Here is a 21,089-nt window from a genome sequence, read left to right on the forward strand (position 1 = left end):
ATTCCTTGGGTAGTTTTGGGGATAAAATTAAGCATTTTTGTCAATAGAGTTATTAGAGTTTCCCTTGCCAATTACAGTATGCACAGAATTCAAATCAGGCTGACTGGCTGACCCATCAGGCTACAGAGAATTCACATTACAGTCTTGTACGCTGAGGACATCATTATGTGACTATGGCTTGTTCCTGCTAAACCATAGTAATATACTAATACCAGCAGAGTGCTGAATCAATATAGTGTAACTCTGTTTAGTAGCATCTCTGGTGACAACTGAACAAAGCGATAATGTCCTGCAATCACATATTTCAACCTATGTAGCTAACATTCTGTGACTGATGATCAAATCTGAATAAAAGACAGAGTGAAGTTTGTCAGAGGAGCAGGTCTATTGTTCTTTTTAATTTATTTCATGAGCAGCCCTGGATCCCAGAGCTATGAATTAGGAGGTTCTATTTATTCATTCATGGGACATGGGAGTTGCTGGCTGGCCAGTATTTACTGTCTATCCCTAGTTGCCTGAGGGCAGTTGAGAGTCAACCACATTGCTGTGGATTGGGAGTCACATGTAGGTCAGGCCAGGTAAGGACAGCAGATTTCCTCCCTTAAATGACATTCGTGAACCAGATGGGTTTTTCCGACAATCGACAATTGCTTCATGGGTCATCAGTAGATTCTTAATTCCAGACATTTTTTATTGAATTCAAATTCCACCATCTGCCGTGGCGGGATTCAAACCCGGCTCCACAGAACATTAGCTGAGTTTCTGGATTAATAGCCTAGTGATAATACCACTAGGCCATCGCCTCCCCTATATCTGGCAACTTTCACCCAGCATCAGTCAGCCTGGGGTGGAAAATCGGAAATCACGATCCCTCCGGACAGAATCGCATTTTCCGATTCCGTCTGAATTTTCTGCCCGTGTCACCATTCTCAGTGACGGCTAGCGCAGGCTCAAAGTCACTCCCACTGTATCCCTTCCATATGCTATTCGAGTTGGGACCTTAACTTTCTACTGGACACATGAACATACACCTAGACTGACCCTGGTGGGTAATATCGACTCAGTTTTGGTAAGCTTGAACGAGGTGATTCTGCATCAGGTTCTCCTGGCGTTTCCCTCAGCATACAACAAGAAAACCACTTACTAAAGCCTAAGATCTACAGTTGTGCTTTTCAATTTAATGCCTGTAAAATGGTTAAGTTGTGCATTACTGGCATCCTTGCATTTCACACTTTGCTTATGGTTAAAAAGAAAACAAAAACCCAATCTCATTCGGGACTAGAAGTCCAGAAACTATGGAACAATAATCTAGAATCCTAGTACAGAATGTGAACACAAGACTTCAAGCAAACAAATGTGCATTTTTAGATACAGCTAAATAAGACACAAATTTTTGAATTTAATTCTGCTAAAGGTCATCGACCCAAAACGTTAACTTTCTCGCTCCATAGTTACTGCCTGATTGGCTGAGTTCTTGCATTCTCTGCTCTTATTTCAGATTACCAGCAACTGCAGTCCTTTTCGCTTTGGTTTTTATGAATTGAAGAATGATTGATTGTTGCCTTGACACCGTAATAATATGGTGAGAAATTCTCATTGCTGCTTGCCCATGTAAATTGAAACACGATCGACTGAATCAGTAAACTAGGCATTCTAAATTAACACTAGAATTTAGAGATGAGGAGGAAAGAGGAAGAAAATTGTATCGACGCTGGAAACTCAAGCAGAGCTGGACTTTAGCAACAAGGTTTGCGCTGATGCACTGACATATTAATGTACTGGTGAACAGCATGGTAGAGGATGTTGGTTAATGCCAATTGTATTTCTAAATTCAGCAGCCCTGCCAAAATGAAACACTGCCTGAAAAACAAATTAAAAATTTAGATGGGAAAATGATGAGGCTCTCTCACACATGGGCTCTCTCACACGTCACTTTGTGGACTGTTGATACAGTGGTATTGGCAGAGTGTCTGGAGAAAATGACCTATCTTCTATGTAAAGGGCAGGTGAAAATAAATAAATAGAAATAGTAATAAAAAAAGCAAATATCGACATTGCTAGTATTAACAGAAAAATCACTGTAGTAAATTACACCTTTTTCTTTGCTTTCTCTCTGTAACAAGTTGAGTCAGGTACTAACCCGTATATGCAGGATATGTCAAATACAACATCTATCATGTCACAGCAGAGTTCATAAGTCTGCATGTCTACTGGAATACTGTCTGTTGCAATGTAGATTTTGCTGACTACATCAAAGAGGAAGGCTTTTTCAATTCCTGAATTCTGCAATAAACAGAATACCGTCAAATGTAAAATAAAGGCAAAGACATCAAATGTAGTTTTGATGGTGAAGGGTTTTGTTTTAAATCAGGCTTGTCCAACCTTTTTGCGTAGGGGGATCATATTTCCATTTTGCTCTTCACTCAAGCAGCTGATGAGCAAATTTGGGATGTCACATGAATTGCAAAGAAAGGTTGAGTATGAGGAAAAGAAAAAAACTTGCTGAAAAAAATTAAACAATGCCAAAACAATAAATTGATAATTTTTTTTAAAAAAAGAGTAATTAATGAGGATGACCATTCCCTTGCGAGATACTAGAAGTGTGTGCATCCAGTTTTCTCCCAGTCCCAGGGTGCTCACTCACTCACCCACTGTGGTAATGGGTGTAAATATTTGTTAGTGAGCAGGACACATACATGCTCTCTCTCACCATACCTTACGTGTTCACTCATTCACTCTCTCATGCATGCACTCACTCATACACTCACTAGCCTTTTCCTCCATGTGACCCTGGGGATCCATGGCATTTCTTTGTCGGGACTTGCAGCTAGTGTCTCAGCACCAGCCCCCACAGTCTCTCCTCCCTGTGGACACCACACTTTCTCTTCCCAATATGCCCTGCAGCCTCTCCATCCCCCATAACCCTGAAAGTCTCCCCTTACCCCACAGCCTCTTTCCTCCAAGGCCCTGGGAGCCTCTCTTCCCTATCCCCCCAAAAATCTCTGTTTTCATTGGTGAGCCTATCAGCAGTAAATGCGGGAGTGGAATGGTCGATGATTGAAGGAGCAGCCCCTTGCAGGATCTTTAACTTCACATACCTGTCTCTGACTGGTATTTTGAACAGTGGCTTGGGGACTATGACTGGCTTCGAAGGCCACAACCCAACCCGTGGTCAGTTGCTGGACAAGCCTGTTTTAAATGTTAGTGCAATCCCAGGTACTTCAGAAAATATACATCCAAGAGTGTACAACAGGAGCACAACATTAGTAGGGCACACTGACAACTTAATAATTAGTTCCTGACCATCTGTTATTATTTTTAGTTTTTTTACTGCACCCTTAATGGTGGTGCAACATCCTGATTTTTTTGTACTGTTGCTAAAAGCATAGTTAAAAGCATGAAATTGTTGGAGTCAAGGTGCACGTGTTTGTATTCTTCTGCTTCACAGTTTTGTAGTGAAAAATTAGGTTGGTAGAACGTCACTTCCTTTAACTCGTACTTTGTACTGCTTCAGGGTATGTCTTTTAATTAGAATCACTCCTTACTGATGCTGACCAAACTATTACTTCCAGTATTTCATGTTTTTATTTCAGATTTCTAACACCTTTTAAATATTTTCTGTGCAGTCTTTACTGAACATTTTCTACTGAAAATAGCCCATTCTTGTATCTTGTCAATCTATTTGTTAATATATTCTTTCATGGAGGTGGGTATTGCTGGCTTGGTCAGCATTCATTGCCCACAACTAATTGACCTTGAGAAGTTGGTGGTGAGCCATCATCTTGAGCCACTACACACTAATAATGTCATATAGGTACACTCACAGTGCGTAAGGAAGGGAGTGCCAGGATTTTGATCCAGTGACAGTGAAGGACTGGCAATATCAGTTCCAAGTCAGGATGGTGAGTGGCTTCAGAGGGTAATTTGGAGTTGATGGTGTTCCCATGCAACTGCTGCCCTTGGCCTTCTCAGTGGTAGAAGTCAGAAGTTTGGGAGGTGCTGTTAAGGAAGCCTTGATGAGATGCTGCAGAGCATCTTATCAATTCTACATACTGCTGCCACTCTGGATTGTTGTTGGAGGGAGTGAAAGTTTAAGGTGGTGGTTGTTAGGAATGGGTTAACAGACCTTCCAATTAAGTCCTAATTTGATGTCAATTATTCAATAGATTTACTGATATATAAAGGGGCCACAGATGGCACTGTTTTGTTGGTGGAGAATGGTGTGTGGAGTTGGATCAAATAAATAAAGATATTTTTATGAAGAAGCAGAATTTGTGCCTCCTTTACTGAATAGCAACTGAGAGGCTCAAACAGGGGTTGGGATGCAAATCAAGCTGGCTGCTTTGTATCATAGAAACCCTACAGTGCAGAAAGAGGCCATCTGGCCCATCGAGTCTGCACCGACCACAATCCCACCCAGGCCCTACCCCCATATCTCTACACATTTACCCGCTAATCCCTCTAACCTATGCATCTCAGGACACTAAGTGGCAATTTTAGCATAGCCAATCAACCTAACCCGCACATCTTTGGACTGTGGGAGGCAACCGGAGCACCCGGAGGAAACCCACGCAGACACGAGGAGAATGTGCAAACTCCACACAGACAGTGACCCAAGCCGGGAATCGAACCCAGGTCCCTGGAGCTGTGAAGCAGCAGTGCTAACCACTGTGCTACCGTGCCGCCCTATGTCTTGAATGATGTTGAGCTTCTGGAGTATTGTTGGAGCTGCGCTCATCCAGTAAAGTATTCTATCACATTCATAACTTGTGCCTTGTAGATTTGGACAGGCTTTGGGGAGACAGGAGGTGAGTCATTCACCACAGAATTCCCAACCTCTATCATGCGCTTGCAGCCATAGTATTCATGTGGCTGATCCTGTTCATGGGCTTATGAACTAAAAGGGTTTAACATTTAACACTAAAAGAGGTGTCACACCTAGTAAAGATGCATCATACTGCTAACTTTCAAGATGTGGACATTATTCAACATAGACTTGTTAAAATTAACTTTTCTTTTAAAAAGTGTATAATGTGCTACAAAGATGGCTGCTAAAGGCCAGATGACCTTGAGATTTCTGGACCAACAAGGATGAACCCATGCCTGAACCTGCTTCTGGAAATTCATTAAAATGTAAATGTCTGTGGGTGGACAATTGAAAAAGCACTCAAAACATCAAATAATTTGTGAAATATACAGCCCCATCATCTGGGTATATACAAGAACTCAAAATTCAATAACCCCCCCAGATTCAGTGTTTACAAGCTTAAACCCTAACAAAAAGTGCGAGGAAACCCATTTATCACAAGCAGGTGTGAACTGCTACCATTCATGCCCCACTCTGTAGTAATCATTTGTGTGGAAAATAAGGGTAATGATCAAGTGGTCACATGATCAAAACTGACTCCTGATAACAAATCTTATTACTCCAAGAAGCAGCCAGAAACCAGTCAGTCTGAAAACCAACAGGGGACCAACCTCCAACAAGACAAACTCTGCCTAATACAGCTCGTCAACTCAGGCAGTGAGTGAGAGGGGCTAATTTGTTTCACCTGCAAAGATTTGTCTCTCCAAAAACTTGGCTACAACTCGTCTGGAAATTTCCCAACTCGAATTACCTGCCTCAATCTAACTCTCGATATTTGTATCTCTCCATGCATGTGCTGATATGGCTACTGTAAAGCAGCATTTGTTTCATGGTCATAAACTGAATATATGACCAGATATGATTTGTTCTGTCCTGAATTCTTCCAAAACAAGCGTGTCTTGCACTTACAATACCTTCTGTACTTGTTATTCATTACAACATACATTCTAGGAGCCAAGTATTCCTTATAAGGTGATAGGCCTACATTAAACATACCATAACACTACATGGAATGTACCACAAAAAAAATGGTCCAGTACACTTCAATTGAAAGGGCTAGAATTAAGTGCCTTAATATTGTAGTGGGTACAGAATGTACTTGAGTTGCAGCACATAATTTATCAGTGTTTCTAAATTTATAGAAATAAATGTCCCAACAAGCTCTTAAAGCTCATACCCGATTTTATTATAGGCCAGAAATCACATTTCAAGATGTCAAACTATAGGGGAATAAACATGTGTTTTTCCGACTTACAGCAAGAAATTGACAAGAACTTTACAATGTACAAGCATCCTTGCCAAATAGCAAATAAATGCCTATTGATCTCTTGATCGGTTTAGATTACTCAGTAAAATAGTGTTCATAAAAGGGACAGATCTGGTTAGCTAAACACCATAGATGTGTTTCAGGCTCCAGACTATCCATAAGCAGTACCACAGGATTGTCCGCTGCATACTTCTAATGCTCCTTTCTTTAGAAATGTTTAAACTCAGCACTAGAAGGATGCCCCAGCTAAGAAAGTTCTACCTCTCTGAAGTGAAATATTCATAAATGATTCTTTGTTTATTATTGGCTCTCTGCAATTCCTCCCTCGGGAGTTAATTGTTTTCAGTGGGGTAGTAGGATGGTGAGAGCTGAGATTGAGTAAAGAAGCTTCACGTTTCATTGGATAATCTCCAAATTTGTGGCTTCCAGCTTCAGTCAGCTCACCTACAATTATGTAGCTTACAATTTAAAATCAAACGCAAGAGGTCATACAAGTAATATGACCAAAAGGATACATTTTCAGGAACTTATCTGAGAGCATTCCTTTAAGTATACACCAAAATATTTCAACATGGCAAGCAGCAATAGTTAAGAAACAGAACTTACTGAGATGAAGATGTTTAATAGATTCTCTAATGTTGGAAGTTGAGGAATCAGTTTCTGCACCACCTTGCTAAATGCTTCAAATATTGAATGGTCATAAATACTTGTCAAATAGAAACTGTAGGGGAAAAAAAAACTTTTTATTGAACAATTATTGGTCATCTCTTAGTCAACCTAAATTAGGAAGTGCTGCATTTTTTCTTTAAATCTGTAATGGGGTGTGGGCATCATTTAGAAACCTAAATTTGATGCCCATTCCTAATTGCCCTTGAGAAGGTGGTAGTGAGCCACCTTCTTGAATCCTTGGAGTCCGGGTGGTGTAGTTAGACCCACAGTGCTGTTAGGGAGGGAGTTCTGGGATTTTGAACCAGTGACATTGAAGGAATGGCAGAGATATACTTCCAAGTCAGGATGGTGTGTGGCTTGGAGGGGCATGTGCAGGTGGTGGTGCTCCCGTGCTTCTGCTGCCCTTGTCCTACCAGGTGGTTGAGGTCCCGGGTGTGGAAGGTACAGTCAAATGAGCCTTGGTGAGTGGCATCTTGTATATTGTACACACTGTTGCCACGACATACCAATGATGGAGGGAATTAATTTTTTTGATTTGATTTGACTTATTATTGCCACATGTATTGGTATACAGTGAAAAGTATTGTTTCTTGCGCACTATACAGACAAAGCATACCATTCATAAAGATAAGGAGAGAGTGCAGAATGTTGTGTTACAGTCATATTTAGGGTGGAGAGAAAGATCAACTAAATGCAAGGTAGATCCATTCAAAAGTCTGACGGCAGCAGGTTGTTGGTGAATGGGATTACGATTAAACGGACTGCTTTGTCCTGGATGGTATTGAGCTTCTTGGGTGCTGTTGGAGCTGCACTCATTCAGGCAAGTGAAGAGTGTTCCATAACACTCCTGATCTGTGCCTTATAGATGGTGGACAGGCTTTGGTGAGTCAGGAGGTGAGTTATTCGTCTCTGACCTGCTCCTGTTGCCACAATATTTATCTGGCTGTTCCAGTTTAGTTTCTGGTCAGTGGTAACCCTCAGGATGTTGACAACAAGGAAGTTGGTGATACTAGTGCCATTGAATATCAAGGGGAGCCAGTTAGATTCTGTGTTTTTGGAGGTGGTCATTACCTGGCACGTTTGGGCATGAATATTGTCTCGATCTTGGTGCATTGGACCGCTTCTGTATCTGAGGAATCACAATGCTGCAGAATACCGCGTGATCATCAGCAAACATTCCCATTTCTAACTTTATGATGGCAGGAAGTTCATTGATGAAGCAGCTAAAGATGGTTTGTCATACCTTGCACCACTTTGAGGGACTCCTGCAGCAATATCCTGGGACTGAAATAACGGACCTTCAACATCCACTACCATCTTCCTGTGTGATAGGTATGATTCCAACCATAGGGAATGTTCCCCTTGACTCCAGTTTTGCTGGGGCTCCTTGGTGCTACAGTCAGTCAAACGTTGCCTTGATGTCAAGAGCAGTGACTTTCATCTCACCTCTCGAGTTCAGCTCTTTTGTCCATTTTTGGACCAAAGCTGTAATGAGGTAAGGAGACAAGTGGCTCTGACGGAAACCAAACTGAGCATCAGTGAGCAGGTTATTGATGTGCAAGTGCTACTTGGTAGCACTGTTAACAACATCTTCCATTAGGTTGATTGGCCATGCTAAATTGCCCCTCAGCGTTAGGGGGACTAGCTAGGGTAAATGCATGGGGTTATGGGGATAGGGCCTGGGTGGGATTGTGGTCAGTGCCGGCTTGATGAGCCGAATGGCCTCCTTCTGCACTGTATAATTCTATGATCATTTTGCTAATGGTCGAGAGTAGACTGATGGAGTAATAATCAGCCAGATACTGTTTGTGGACAGGACATACCCAGGCAATTTTCCATATTGTTGGGTAGATGCCAATGTTTAGCTGTACTGGAAGCTAATGTACTTGGAAGTCAATGAAGTATTTCTGAAAACACTGTTGTAATGTAGGAAATGCAGCAGCAATTTGTGCAGCAAGCTCCCACCAAAAAATGACCAGTTAATGTGGTTTTGCAATGTTGATTGAGGGATAAATATTGGCCTAGACCTTGTTTAATTTGCATTTTTTTACCTCGGATGCATGAAGAGTTACAAATGTGTTGCATCGTAGCTATAGAGGGCATTCAGTATTCAAAAGCAGAAAATATATTTACATGAGATTCTCACCTGAGGTGAATTTTTTCCAAGCCAGCATCTGTAAGGTCATCGTTTGCTCGTTGGTGGATATCTCTTTGTGTTTCTATCTTGTGATCATCAGACAAACCATCTACTTTATGGATGAATACTTCAAAATTGATCTCTTTGTTTACTTTATATGCCCTGGAAACCGTGAGATGCAGTCTGGCCAAAGCCTCCATGTAATCATCCTAGGTTTCATGAAACAAGAAACAAAATTCATAATATGTACTTAGGGATTAATGCGAGTTGAGATTCTGGGTCATTTTGTTCCTTTCACTTGAGTTGTTTTTAAATGTTTTAACTGGCCTTGGAGAAGATGACGAGCTTAGATGTGTATATTAGGTGGATTGGCCATGCCAACTTGCCCCTTAGTGTCCAAAGATGTGTAGGTTTGGTGGATTCGCCATGCTAGATTGCCCCTTCGTGTCAGAGGGATTAGCAGGGTAAATGTGTAGAGTTACGGGGATGCAGCTTGGGTGGGATTTTTGTCGGTCCAGACTTGATGGGCTGAATGGCCTCTTTTGTAGAAATTGTATGATTTAACGGGCATTAAAAGGTGGTGTGGAGAGGGTAAGTTAACAGTTGAAACAATGCAATTCCTGAAGATCTCTGAAATAACTAATTGCTAAAGCATGGTCAATAGATCCTCCAATTTAGTTGTCTGACTATTCGGTTCTAATGTTGAATAAAAATGTTCAAACATTTTAGTCCCTCAAAGGAATGCTTCTCCACTATTATTCTTCCCAACAATTATATTTTCTTTCTTTCTTCTTTTCCCACCAATTTTTTGCCACGCTTTCCTCCTATTTTTTTTAATAGAAACCCTACAGTGCAGAAGGAGGCCATTCGGCCCATCGAGTCTGCACCGACCACAATCCCACCCAGGCCCTACCCCCACATATTTACCCGCTAGTCCCTGTAACCTACGCATCAGGACTCTAAGGGGCAATTTTTAACCTGGCCAATCAACCTAACCCGCACATCTTTGGACTGTGGGAGGAAACCGGAGCACCCGGAGGAAACCCACGCAGACACGAGGAGAATGTGCAAACTCCACACAGACAGTGACCCGAGCTGGGAATCGAACCCGGGACCCTGGAGCTGTGAAGCAGCAGTGCTAACCACTGTGCTACCGTGCCGCCCCTATTATTGTGTCCTTGCTTGCGAACAACTTCATGGGCACCAAGTTTTCTCCAGTATCTCGTCCAATTGGCCATTAATCATGTGAATCACAAGTCTGGGAAGTTAGTGCTGGCCTGCTGTTTGCTGATGGGATGGAACCAATCATCTCCAGTTCTTAATTCTATTTAAGTCCAATGTCCACACGCATGCATTTGCTAATTGCCAATCTGGTTCCCTTGTATAGTTTTATCTGAACGTTAATGTTTTGAAATTAGAGAAAAAAAATAATCAATAACATTTAAAGTAAAATAGCGTACTGTTAAATAAAAGTGAGTTTTTTCTTCTGTTAGAAGAGTCACACTAGCTTTCTTGATAGTTACGAACAACTGACCCATTCAGTCCAGGAAAGTCCTCAGTTTACTTCCCTACCGATACACGAAAGTGCTTCACGCTCGACATCTATCATCGCAAACATCGCTGAACACACAAAAAAATCAACAAAAAAAGTACAAGCTAAAGAGAAAATTGTGACAATCTGATTTTTTATTTATTCGTGGGACATGGGCGTCGCTGGCTGGCCAGCATTTATTGCCCATCCCTACGTGCCCTTGGAGGGCAGTTGAGAGTCAACCACATTGCTGTGGGTCTAGGGTCACATGTAGGCCAGACTGGGTCAGGACAGCAGATTTCCTTCCCTAAAGGACATTAGTGAACCAGATGGGCTCCGTATCTAAGGAAGGATGTGCTGGCCTTGGAAAGGGTGCAGAGGAGGTTCACAAGAATGATCCCTGGAATAAAAAAGTTGTCGTATGAGGAACGGTTGAGTTTCTGGGTCCATATTCATTGGAGTTTAGAAGGATGAGGGGGGATCTTATTGAAACTTACAGGATCCTGCGAGGTCTGGATGGAGTGGATGTGGAGAGGATGTTTCCACTAGTAGGAAAAACTAGAACCAGAGGGCACAACCTCAGGCTAAAGGGACGATTCTTTAAAACTGAGATGAGGAGTAATTTCTTCAGCCAGAGAGTGGTGAATCTGTGGAACTCTTTGCCACAGAAGGCTGTGGAGACCAAGTCATCGAGTGTCTTCAAGACAGAGATAAATAGGTTCTTGATTAATAAGGGGATCAGGGGTTATGGGGAAAAGGCAGGAGAATAGGGATGAGAAAAATATCAGCCATGATTGAATGGCGGAGCAGACTTGATGGGCTGAGTGGCCTAATTCTGCTCCTATGTCTTATGTCTTATGGGTTTTTCTGACAATTGGCAACGGTTTCATGATCATCAGTAGATTCTTAATTCCAGATTTTTTAAATGGAATACTTCCATAGATAAAAGGATCGAGGCGTAAACAGAGTTATCACACTCTCATTCCTTTGATGAATCTGTACGCATTTGGTTGTGGTGATCCAGAGGCCTTGTCCCTGGAATACTGCATTGCGGGCAGGTGTGGTTCTGTCTGTGAGTTGGACAACTGGGTCAAGGGATGTGGAGTCAAAGCTGTTGATTTTGCGAGAGGTGAGGATGCTGGAGTGAATGGATTGGTTTGCAATTTTTTAATCAAATGAATGTCTTAATTATGTGGTAACATTTAGCTTCGATTTGTATAGTGCAATGGGTGAGGAATTGTAATGGAGGTTGTGTCAGAAAGAATTTTATTTTTGCTGCAAAAGGTTTGGTTTATTCTAAACTGATGTTATTGGGCAGAAAATATTTTTGCGCAGGAAGGGCAAGGTTTTATACAATATGAAATTAGCAAATAATGAACTATGAAAAAATAAAACTCAAAGACTTAACCAATGAGCAAGAAGAAAATTGATTTAAGTTTAAAAACTTTAAAATATTATAAATATAAATATTTAAATACAATATTAATAATTTAAATGAAATGTAAACAAACTTTAAAAATTGATTTTGAAAATTGACATTTAAAGGAAGAAGTTGCAAAGAGTGTGAGAGTGTATTCTAACTCATTTTTCATTGATACCAATGATTCTCTGACCATGGCATCTAATTGCCTGCACACAGGTAACCACTCCAAATCATCATTCTGTAGAGAGAGAAATGCTCCCTGAAATCAGGCTTGAACTTGCCTTTTATTCCTTCTTTCACAGCTGTGGTTCAACCTGGAATAGTGCTCAATATTCCCAATTCCACTTAATTGTACATACCTCTATAAGGTCCTCTCTGATTTCTTTCCTTTTAAAGATGAGAGGATGTATTGTTTCTAACCTTCCCTCATAACTCTGTCCTCTGACATTATGGCTTAGCTTGTTCCCTTCTCTGAGCAGCGTCCAGTGCTTGGATGTTTTCCTATGCCAGATAATACACTATTTTAATATGTCAGAAGTCATCGGCAGGAATTTTACTGCTCCACCTGCCACGGGCATCAGGCTGAGCAAGGGGTGGACAGTGGGAAGATCCATTGACCTCGGGTGGGATTTTACAGTTTCTAAATGAGCGAGGCAGTAAAATCCCATCCATAGAGTCATTATGGCATGTAAGGAGGCCATTTGACCATCGAGTCCATGCCAGCTCTCTATTACCTAGTCAGTTCCATTCCCCAGCTCTATCCCCATAGTCCTGCATGTTTGTTTCCTTAATTTGCCTGTTCAATTTCCTTTGAAGTTTAAAAAGCGCAGAATTACTTGTTTCTGCCCCATTTCTTATAACAAATATCTTAGGGCCTTTCCAAGTGTGCTGCTATCTTAATGCCATTTTGTGCAATGGACTGTACAAACCCACTTCAGCTGGAACCCTTACAGGCTAAAGAAAGGAAGATTTTGATCTCGTCAGTCCTGGATGCATTCAAAACCATGTCCCAGAGGTGAAAAGACTATTTCTGACTACACTATCAAAGTTTGTACCCAATTTTGTATGCAATTGAGGCACATTACTGAAAAATACACGTGATTTAAAGCAGGAATAATAAAAGCAACAGCAGTGTTAAAAATGACCGAACTTCAACAAACTATGATGTAGCTTTGAATTAAGTAAAGCAAATCCTTTAAATTCGCGACAATTCATGGAACATGGCTGTTGCATTTATTGCCCATCCCCAATAGCCCTTGGAGGGCAATTGAGAGTCAACCACATTGCTGTGACTCTAGAGTCACATGTAGGCCAGACCAGATAAGGACGGCAGATTTCCTTCCCTAAAAGGACATTACTGAACCAGGTGGATTTTTCCAACAATTATAGAGTCATAGGGGATTACAGCATGGAACCAGGTCCTTCGGCACAACTTGTCCATGCCGCCCTTTTTTTTAAACCCCTAAACTAATCTCAATTGCCCGCATTTGGCCCATGTCCCTCTATACCCATCGTACCCATGTAACTATCTAAATACTTTTTAAAAGACAAAATTGTACCCGCCTCTACTACTACCTCTGGCAGCTTGTTCCAGACACACACCACACGGTGTGTAAAACAAATTGCCCCTCTGGACATTTTTGTAGCTCTCCCCTCTCACCTTAAACCTATGCCCTCTAGTTTTAGACTCCCCTACCTTTGGGAAAAGATATTGACTATTTAGCTGATCTGTGCCCCTCATTATTTTATAGACCTCTACAAGATCATCCCTCAACCTCCTACGCTCCATAGAAAAAAGTCCCAGTCCATCCAGCCTCTCCTTATAACTCAATCCATCAAGTCCCAGTAGCATCCTAGTAAATCTTTTCTGCATTCTTTCTAGTTTAATAATATCCTTTCTATAATAGGGTGACCAGAACTGCACACAGTTTTCCTAGTGTGGCCTTACCAATGTCTTGTACAACTTCAACAAGACGTCCCAACTCCTGTATTCAATGTTCTGACCAATGAAACCAAGCATGCCAAATGCCTTCCTCACCACTCTGTCCACCTGTGACTCCACTTTCAAGGAGTTATGAACATGTACCCCTAGATCTCTTTGTTCTGTAACTCTCCCCAACACCCTACCATTAACTGAGTAAGTCCTGCCCTCGTTCAATCTACCAAAATGCATCACCTCGCATTTGTCTAAATTAAACTCCATCTGCCATTTGTCAGCCCACTGGCCCAATTGATCAAGACCCCGTTGCAATTGGAGATAACTTTCTTCACTGTCCACTGTGTCACCAATCTTAGTGTCATCTGCAAACTTACTAACCATGCCCCCTATATTCTCATCCAAATCATTAATATAAATGACAAATAACAGTGGACCCAGCACTGATCCCTGAGGCACACCGCTGGTCACAGGCCTCCAGTTTGAAAAACAAACTGTAGGGGGACCAACCCCCTCAACACCAGTCTGTGTCCAATTAGTGCGAGGAAGGGAGAAGTTAGAAAGATGGATTGGCCAATGGGAGAGGGGAAAATGTCAAGGGCTGTGGTTTTCTGTCCAAGTGATGTAAAGGATGTTAAATCTATTCTAATAGCTCAGGGACAAGTGCCTCCCCAGCCACCCCACATTGGAAAGGTGAAGTGAAATCAGAAAATTCTGGAAATTCTCAGTGACTCAACTCTTCACATCATTTAATGAACTTGACAATCAATGTAACAATTGACAATGGTTTCTTGGTCATCAGTAGATTCTTAATTCAAAGTTAATTCAAATTCCACCAACTGCCATGGTGGAATTCAAACTCAGGTCCCCAGAATATTAGCTGAGTTTTCTGGATTAACAGTCGAGCAATAATACCACGAGGCCATTGCCTCCCCAACGTATGTCACCAAATGACATAGAACAGTTCCTTGCATTTTTAGTAAATTTTATTTATTTTAGTAATTGTCTGTCAGACGACTTCACAGCAGCATGAATGCAGAACAATGAAACCTTCTGAAGCAAAGGCATTCACTGTGTGCTTGTATTGGGTTTTACCCTATCAGAGCTTACCGTGTCAGCTGTCGCAAGAATTTAATTTCATTTACAAACTGGGAGAAATCTTCCATGTTTGATGTCGACTGAAATATTCCTCCGTACGATATTTAAGATGTTAGATAGAAAGTAATAGTTTTTAGCATCTAAATCTGAAGTTTAGAGTACATTACCTGTGAGTCAACCACAAATATCAAGGCCCCGGTCCCTCTGAAGATCATCTCATAGTCAAAGGTTGGGTCAAAAAAATCAATCTGCCCGGGAAAATCCCAGATCTGAAAATTAACAAAAGAGCTGTTGGCGATATCATCCCGACAGATTTTGTTGGTGCTTTCTAGGAAGAGCGTCTCGTTAGGTGACATTTTGTGGAAGACCACTTTCTGGATTGAAGATTTTCCACTTCTTCTCAGTCCCATTAGCAGGATCCTGGGTTTGACCTCTGTCCAGTAGTCATCACTGAAGTGCATAACTGAAAGGAAAAATTAAAAGAAAAACTGTTTTGAAAAACTAAACAAAGGGACCTTTCAGCCCTGGGATGGGGAAACAATTGAATACGCACTCCATTCTGCAAGAAGCAACGCATTCATTACACTTAGACCTTGCCTGTGGGCTTTTGCACTGAAATTTACAGTGGTTCAAAAACCCAAACAACACAGCACCCTCCCCGGGGATATGGGACCTCTGCGAGCAGGGCAAACAACCCCATATCTATGAGGTCTGATGAAGGGTCATCGAAACATTGGCTCTATTCTCTCTCCACAGATGCTGTCAGACTTGCTGAGTTTCTCCAGCATTTTCTATTTTTGTTTCAGATTCCAGCATCCGCAGTATTTTCCCTTAATTGGTGCTTGGCAGGGTGATTGTTCCCTCCTTTACTAGTGCCCCCAACCCTTGTCAGACTGGTCAACTTGGCATCCAGCTAGGCTCCCAAACAATTACACTCAAATCCTGATCCAGTGCCGTATGTCTCTGTCCTTAAGTTCCGCACAGCTGCAGGCTTTTAATCAGCTGGCAACTCTGAGGTGGGACTTCTGTTCCTGAGGGGTGGAAATCCCGCCTCCAGCCTATTAGTGACCAATTTAAGACAACTATTATAATTTCAATCCAGAGACCTTTCCTGAAATTGTTGTTTATTTCTAACATAAACAGCGATGTGTATCACAATACAATTCTTAAGATGGGCTCTTCAAAATAAATCTATGGGCTGGATTTCATGCTCCTTTTTTGCCAGTTTTCAGTTGCAGCTGGAGGAGGAATCTGGTGCCTCGTATAATTCAGCCCCATGTTTCTTGAATTTACTATTTCCTCACTTTTAGCAACTCATTGAAATAAGAACACAGACCTGTTGCATGCAAGTTACTTCTGATCAAAATGCTGTGCTCAGTATTTAAAATGTTTATTTGCTGTGTTGACAGTGTGTTATAATCCAAAAAGCTAGTTAGTGAAAGATAGAACTGGAGCCAGTCTGTATCACATTTGCAAGCATTTACAAATTTACGGGTGGCACGGTAGCACAGTGGTTAGCACTGCTGCTTCACAGCGTCAGGTACCCGGGTTCGATTCCTGGCTTGGGTCACTGTCTGTGTGGAGTTTGCATGTTCTCCACGTGTCTGCGTGGGTTTCCTCCGGGTGCTCCGGTTTCCTCCCACATTCTGAAAGACATGCTGGTTAGATGCATTGACCCGAACAGGCGCCGGACTGTGGCGACTGGGGGAATTTCACAGTAACTTCATTGCAGTGTTAACGTAAGCCTTACTTGTGACTAATAAATAAACTTTTTTTTTACTTTATTTATTTACAGAATTGCACATTATGGAGCATGTACCTCTTAACTCAGTTCATGCCCACCACCTACATATATCTCAACACAATCAATATACAATTGACTCTCTCTTAAAGACCGAAAGGTAGTGAAAATATTCTCTCAGCTCACAATCAAACTATTGTTGGAAACAAGCCCAGTTGACCAAGTGTTGACTAAGTGACAATGATTACAGTCTTGTCTTAAAGGTTTTAGCTCTTCTACTGGTTACAACAGAAGTTTGGTTGGGACCAGACACATTTTTGGTTAGAAATTGGAGGTTTGTAAGAAGAATCTGTTATGACATGGACTATGTTGATGCTGGCAGTATCAGTCAGAGCAGAGAGTATTTATCATATAATAGCTACAGTACTGAAGGATGCCATTTGACCCATCATGTCCCTATCTCTGGCAGAGCCACTCAGCTAGTCCCAAATCCCTTTCCTTCTCCATTTGGACCTGCATTTTTCCCATCAATTTAATATCCAATTATCTGTCTCCACCAAATTTCCAAGCAGTTCATTGCAAATACTAACCATAATGTTTTATAAAAACTTTCTTTCATGTGACCTTTGATTCTTTTGCAATTTACCTCAAATCAATGTCCTCTGGGTCTCGACCCTTCTGCCAATGGAAACAGGTTTCTCTCTATCTACTCAGTCCAAACCCATCATGATGTTAAACACTTCCATTAAATCGTCTCTCCATAGAATCCCTACAGCGCAGAAGGAGGCCATTTGACCCATCGAGTCTGCATTATAGCACAGTGGAAGCGACCAAAATAAGTACATTTATTTATTAGTCACAAGTAGGCTTACATTAACACTGCAATGAAGTTACTGTGAAAATCCCCTAGTCACCATACTCCGGCGCCTGTTCGGGTACACTGAGGGAGAACTTAGCATGGCCAAGTCACCTAACCAGCACATCTTTTGGATTGTGGGAGGAAACCGGAGCACCCAGAGGAAACCCATGCAGACATGGGGAGAACGTGCAAACTCCGCAAAGACAGTGACCCAAGCCGGGAATCGAATCCGGGTCCCTGGCAGTGTGAAACAGCAGTGCTAACCACCGTGCCGCCCATGTTTGGCTGGCTGAAGCGTTTTTCATAGTCTCGAACATTAGAAAATGGGTAGATAGGGAGGAAAATGGAGGTCAGGAGTTAACCCCCTGGTTCACAGCCTGGTTTAAAAAATGCAAGTTCTTTGACTAGCACCAAATAAAGCCCTGATGATAGTCCGGCATCAACCTTTGAAGAGAAACAGTGCAAATTGCTGAATCCAGAGAATAGAAAAGTGATGGCACAGAATTTCTTCTCGAGTTCCAGTCCATCACAGCCTATACCCAGTAACAAGAGAGATTGCCAACAATTGGCAATGTAGTTCATGACAAATTTGACCAGACCAAACAAATTGTAAAACCTTTGAACCCCTTGCAATGTTATCCCAGGGTCCAGATACCTTCCTACGCAGATTTTAAGAAACAGCATGAGATATATAAAACTAGTACAACATGGAAGATAAGGATATTGAAAAGCCACAGAGGTTTTGCGCAATAAGAAGGGAGATCTGTTCAGAAAGTTGGAAGAAAGTTGATCAACCAGTAAGAAAATAAGCGAGTCTAAGAACTCATGCAAGTGTTATCTTAAAACCTGACTGTCACATTCAGTTGGTTTTGGTATTGGGTAAGCCCTACGATATTTCAAATACAAGATGTTTAATGGTGATATGTGATAAAAGGGTCAAAATATTTTACCTGTCCAATGTGTGATAAGATAATTGTTAAAATGTTCACAATGTTGAAAATCTGCAGCATCCTGAAAATATAAGGGTTTTGTAAATATAAGGTCATTATCTCTCACAGTGGAAGGTGCGGTGATCCTTGCACTTTGTGAAGGTCTCATTAAAACCATAAAGAAACTAAATTCTGGGAGATGAAGTTAAAATGGTTCCTGGAAGTGTTGTCATTCGAGTTCTGAGAAATGCTTATGTAATCTATGTTGCTAAGGAAATGAGACTTGGCTAAAGACTAACGGACAACTAATCTGGGTTTCAAGTTACAGCTAGGCAGAAAACAAAGAGACTCACAGAAAAACCTTGTGGTGATGGAGAAAGTAAAACTCTCCCAGGAAAAGATCTTTACTATTCAGTAGAAAAGGCGATGGAAAGATACAGACCCTGACTATTTAAGGGGGTTTATTCAAGGGGTTAGATAAAGACATCTCTGAGAATCCCTGCTGCCAGGACTGAGAAGACCAGAGGGAGAGAGGGTACATTAAAGTGTACCTTGCTGGTGATAACTGTTTCCAGAAATCTCAGACGGAGTGGAGGCATTGGCAAAGGCCCTTGGAGGATTTAACCCAGCATGGCGAAGTGTGGTGAAACTCTGTTGGAGAACTGAGAGAAACTTTGAGACTGCCCTGATGTGTCAGTAGCTTTTGTGGCATCGATTTACGGTGAAATTTACCTTTCCATTTGTAGGGCGGGATTTTATGGCCTCACTCGGGCGAGACCAGAAATTCCTGCCCAAGGTCAATGAAGATTTCCTTTGTTGGACCCTCGCCCGCTCCGATTCCATGGCGGGCGAGGTGGTAGAAGTTCCAGCCATAGTATCATTTGCCTGTTAACCAGTGTTTGAATTATGTTGATTTAGGTCCAATTGTTACAATAAAAGTTTTAAAACGTGAGATCTTGTCCATCGGTTTCTTCCATTGGATCCTTTGGGAAACTTTATTTAAATGTTACCAATCTCTACAGGGATGGATTGTAACAATCTTCTCTTTAAGGAGAAACACTCTCTCTAATCTATCCATGTAACTGAAGTCCCTCATCCCTATAATCATTCTTGCAAATCTTTCGTGCATCCTCTCCAACACCTTCACAATCTTCCCAAAAAGTATAATATCCAGACTGGGTACAATATTCTAGTTGAGGCCAAACCAGTGCTTTATGAGGAATCACCATAACTTTCTCGCTTCTATACTCCTTGCTCCTCTTTATAAAGCCTAGAATTCCATGTGCTATGTTAACCACTTTCTTAACTTGCCCTGCCATCTTGAACAATTTGTGCACACATACCCGCTATGTCCCTCTGCTCCTTTACCCGTTTTGGAATTGAATCCTTTACTCTATATTGCTTCTCCTCATTGGTTCCCTTGTGAGAGAGTTTAGGACCATTTGAAACAGATGGGGAGGAATTTCTTCTCAGAGAGTAGTGAATCTGTGGCATTCTTTACCGTAGAGGGCTGTAGAGGCTGGGTCATTAACTATATTCAACGCTGAGATAGACAGATTTTTAATCAAGGTTGTGGGGATAAGGCAGGAAAGTGGAGTTCAGGATTATATCAGATTAATCATGATCTCATTGAATGGTCTACTTCTGCTCCTACGTTTTATGATCTCATTCTTCGTACCAAAACGTATTATTTCACACTTCCCTGTGCATTTTCTCTTGATTAAGTCATTACTCCGATATACACAGCACCTGATCTGTTTGCCAATTCAGTCAGCATTATTTTTGTCCTGTCTGTATGTAAAATAAATTGTGGTTAATTACTTTTGGTCTACAAGATCCTACAGCCCAGATTAGCTTTAAAATGTACCTTAGACAACTAATAATGAACTTTTTGCTTTTGCATTAATAGATTTAACATCTCATTCTAATTCACATTTGCCCAAGTGACTTTTAAATTTATCCCAGATTATTATTTCAAAACTGAAAAACTTTATTGTCTTTACCTCCAATTTCTACCCTTTTTATTTTCATGGTTTATCTCAGACTTTTCCTGGCCTTCTCATGGTCTTCATTCCTGGGGACAGACTAATCATTGTCACCAGATGCCCACCGTCTCCCACAGCCACCATGACTAGATTTCCTCACACCCCACTTTCTGTAAGGACTCTATTTCATTCTACCAGTATCTCTATCTGTTCAGATGAGGCAAACTTCCATACCAGCGCATCCGATATTCTTCCTTTTGCCTCAAATGAAGATTCGCTTTATGGCTGTTTATGGCATCGTGAAGAGATTTCAGACTTTGTTAGGAACAAAGGGTATTTATTGATGGCACGGTGGCACAGTGGTTAGCACTGCTACCTCACAGCACCAGGGATCCAGGTTCAATTCCGGCCTCGGTCACTGTCTATGTGGAGTTTGCACGTTCTCCCTGTGTCTGTGTGGGTTTCCTCCCACAGTCCGAAAGACGTGCAGTTTAGGTTGATTGGCCAGGCTAAATTGACCCTAGTGTCAGGGGAATTAGCAGGGTAAATGTGTGGGGTTACGGGAATAGGGTCTGGGTGGGATTGGGGTCAGTACAGACTTGATGGGCCGAATGGCCTCCTTCTGCACTGTAGGAATTCTATGATTG

General features: G+C 41.6%; 1 protein-coding gene across 2 annotated transcripts in view; it reads right to left on the reverse strand.

Annotated features, from left to right (window-relative positions):
- LOC144493507 (ras-related GTP-binding protein D-like) overlaps positions 1-21,089 on the reverse strand; it is a 33,391-nt gene that overhangs the window by 8,707 nt on the left and 3,595 nt on the right. For both annotated transcript variants that reach the window (XM_078212488.1, XM_078212487.1), the window contains exons 2-5: positions 15,096-15,391; positions 8,950-9,149; positions 6,741-6,855; positions 2,141-2,283 (exon numbers count right to left, since the gene is read on the reverse strand). In XM_078212488.1, coding sequence (XP_078068614.1) covers positions 2,141-2,283; positions 6,741-6,855; positions 8,950-9,149; positions 15,096-15,391 — 754 coding nt within the window. The remainder of the gene's footprint in view (positions 1-2,140; positions 2,284-6,740; positions 6,856-8,949; positions 9,150-15,095; positions 15,392-21,089) is intronic.

This window comes from Mustelus asterias, chromosome 5, assembly GCF_964213995.1.
Source record: "Mustelus asterias chromosome 5, sMusAst1.hap1.1, whole genome shotgun sequence".
In the NCBI taxonomy this organism is placed as follows: Eukaryota; Metazoa; Chordata; class Chondrichthyes; order Carcharhiniformes; family Triakidae; genus Mustelus; species Mustelus asterias.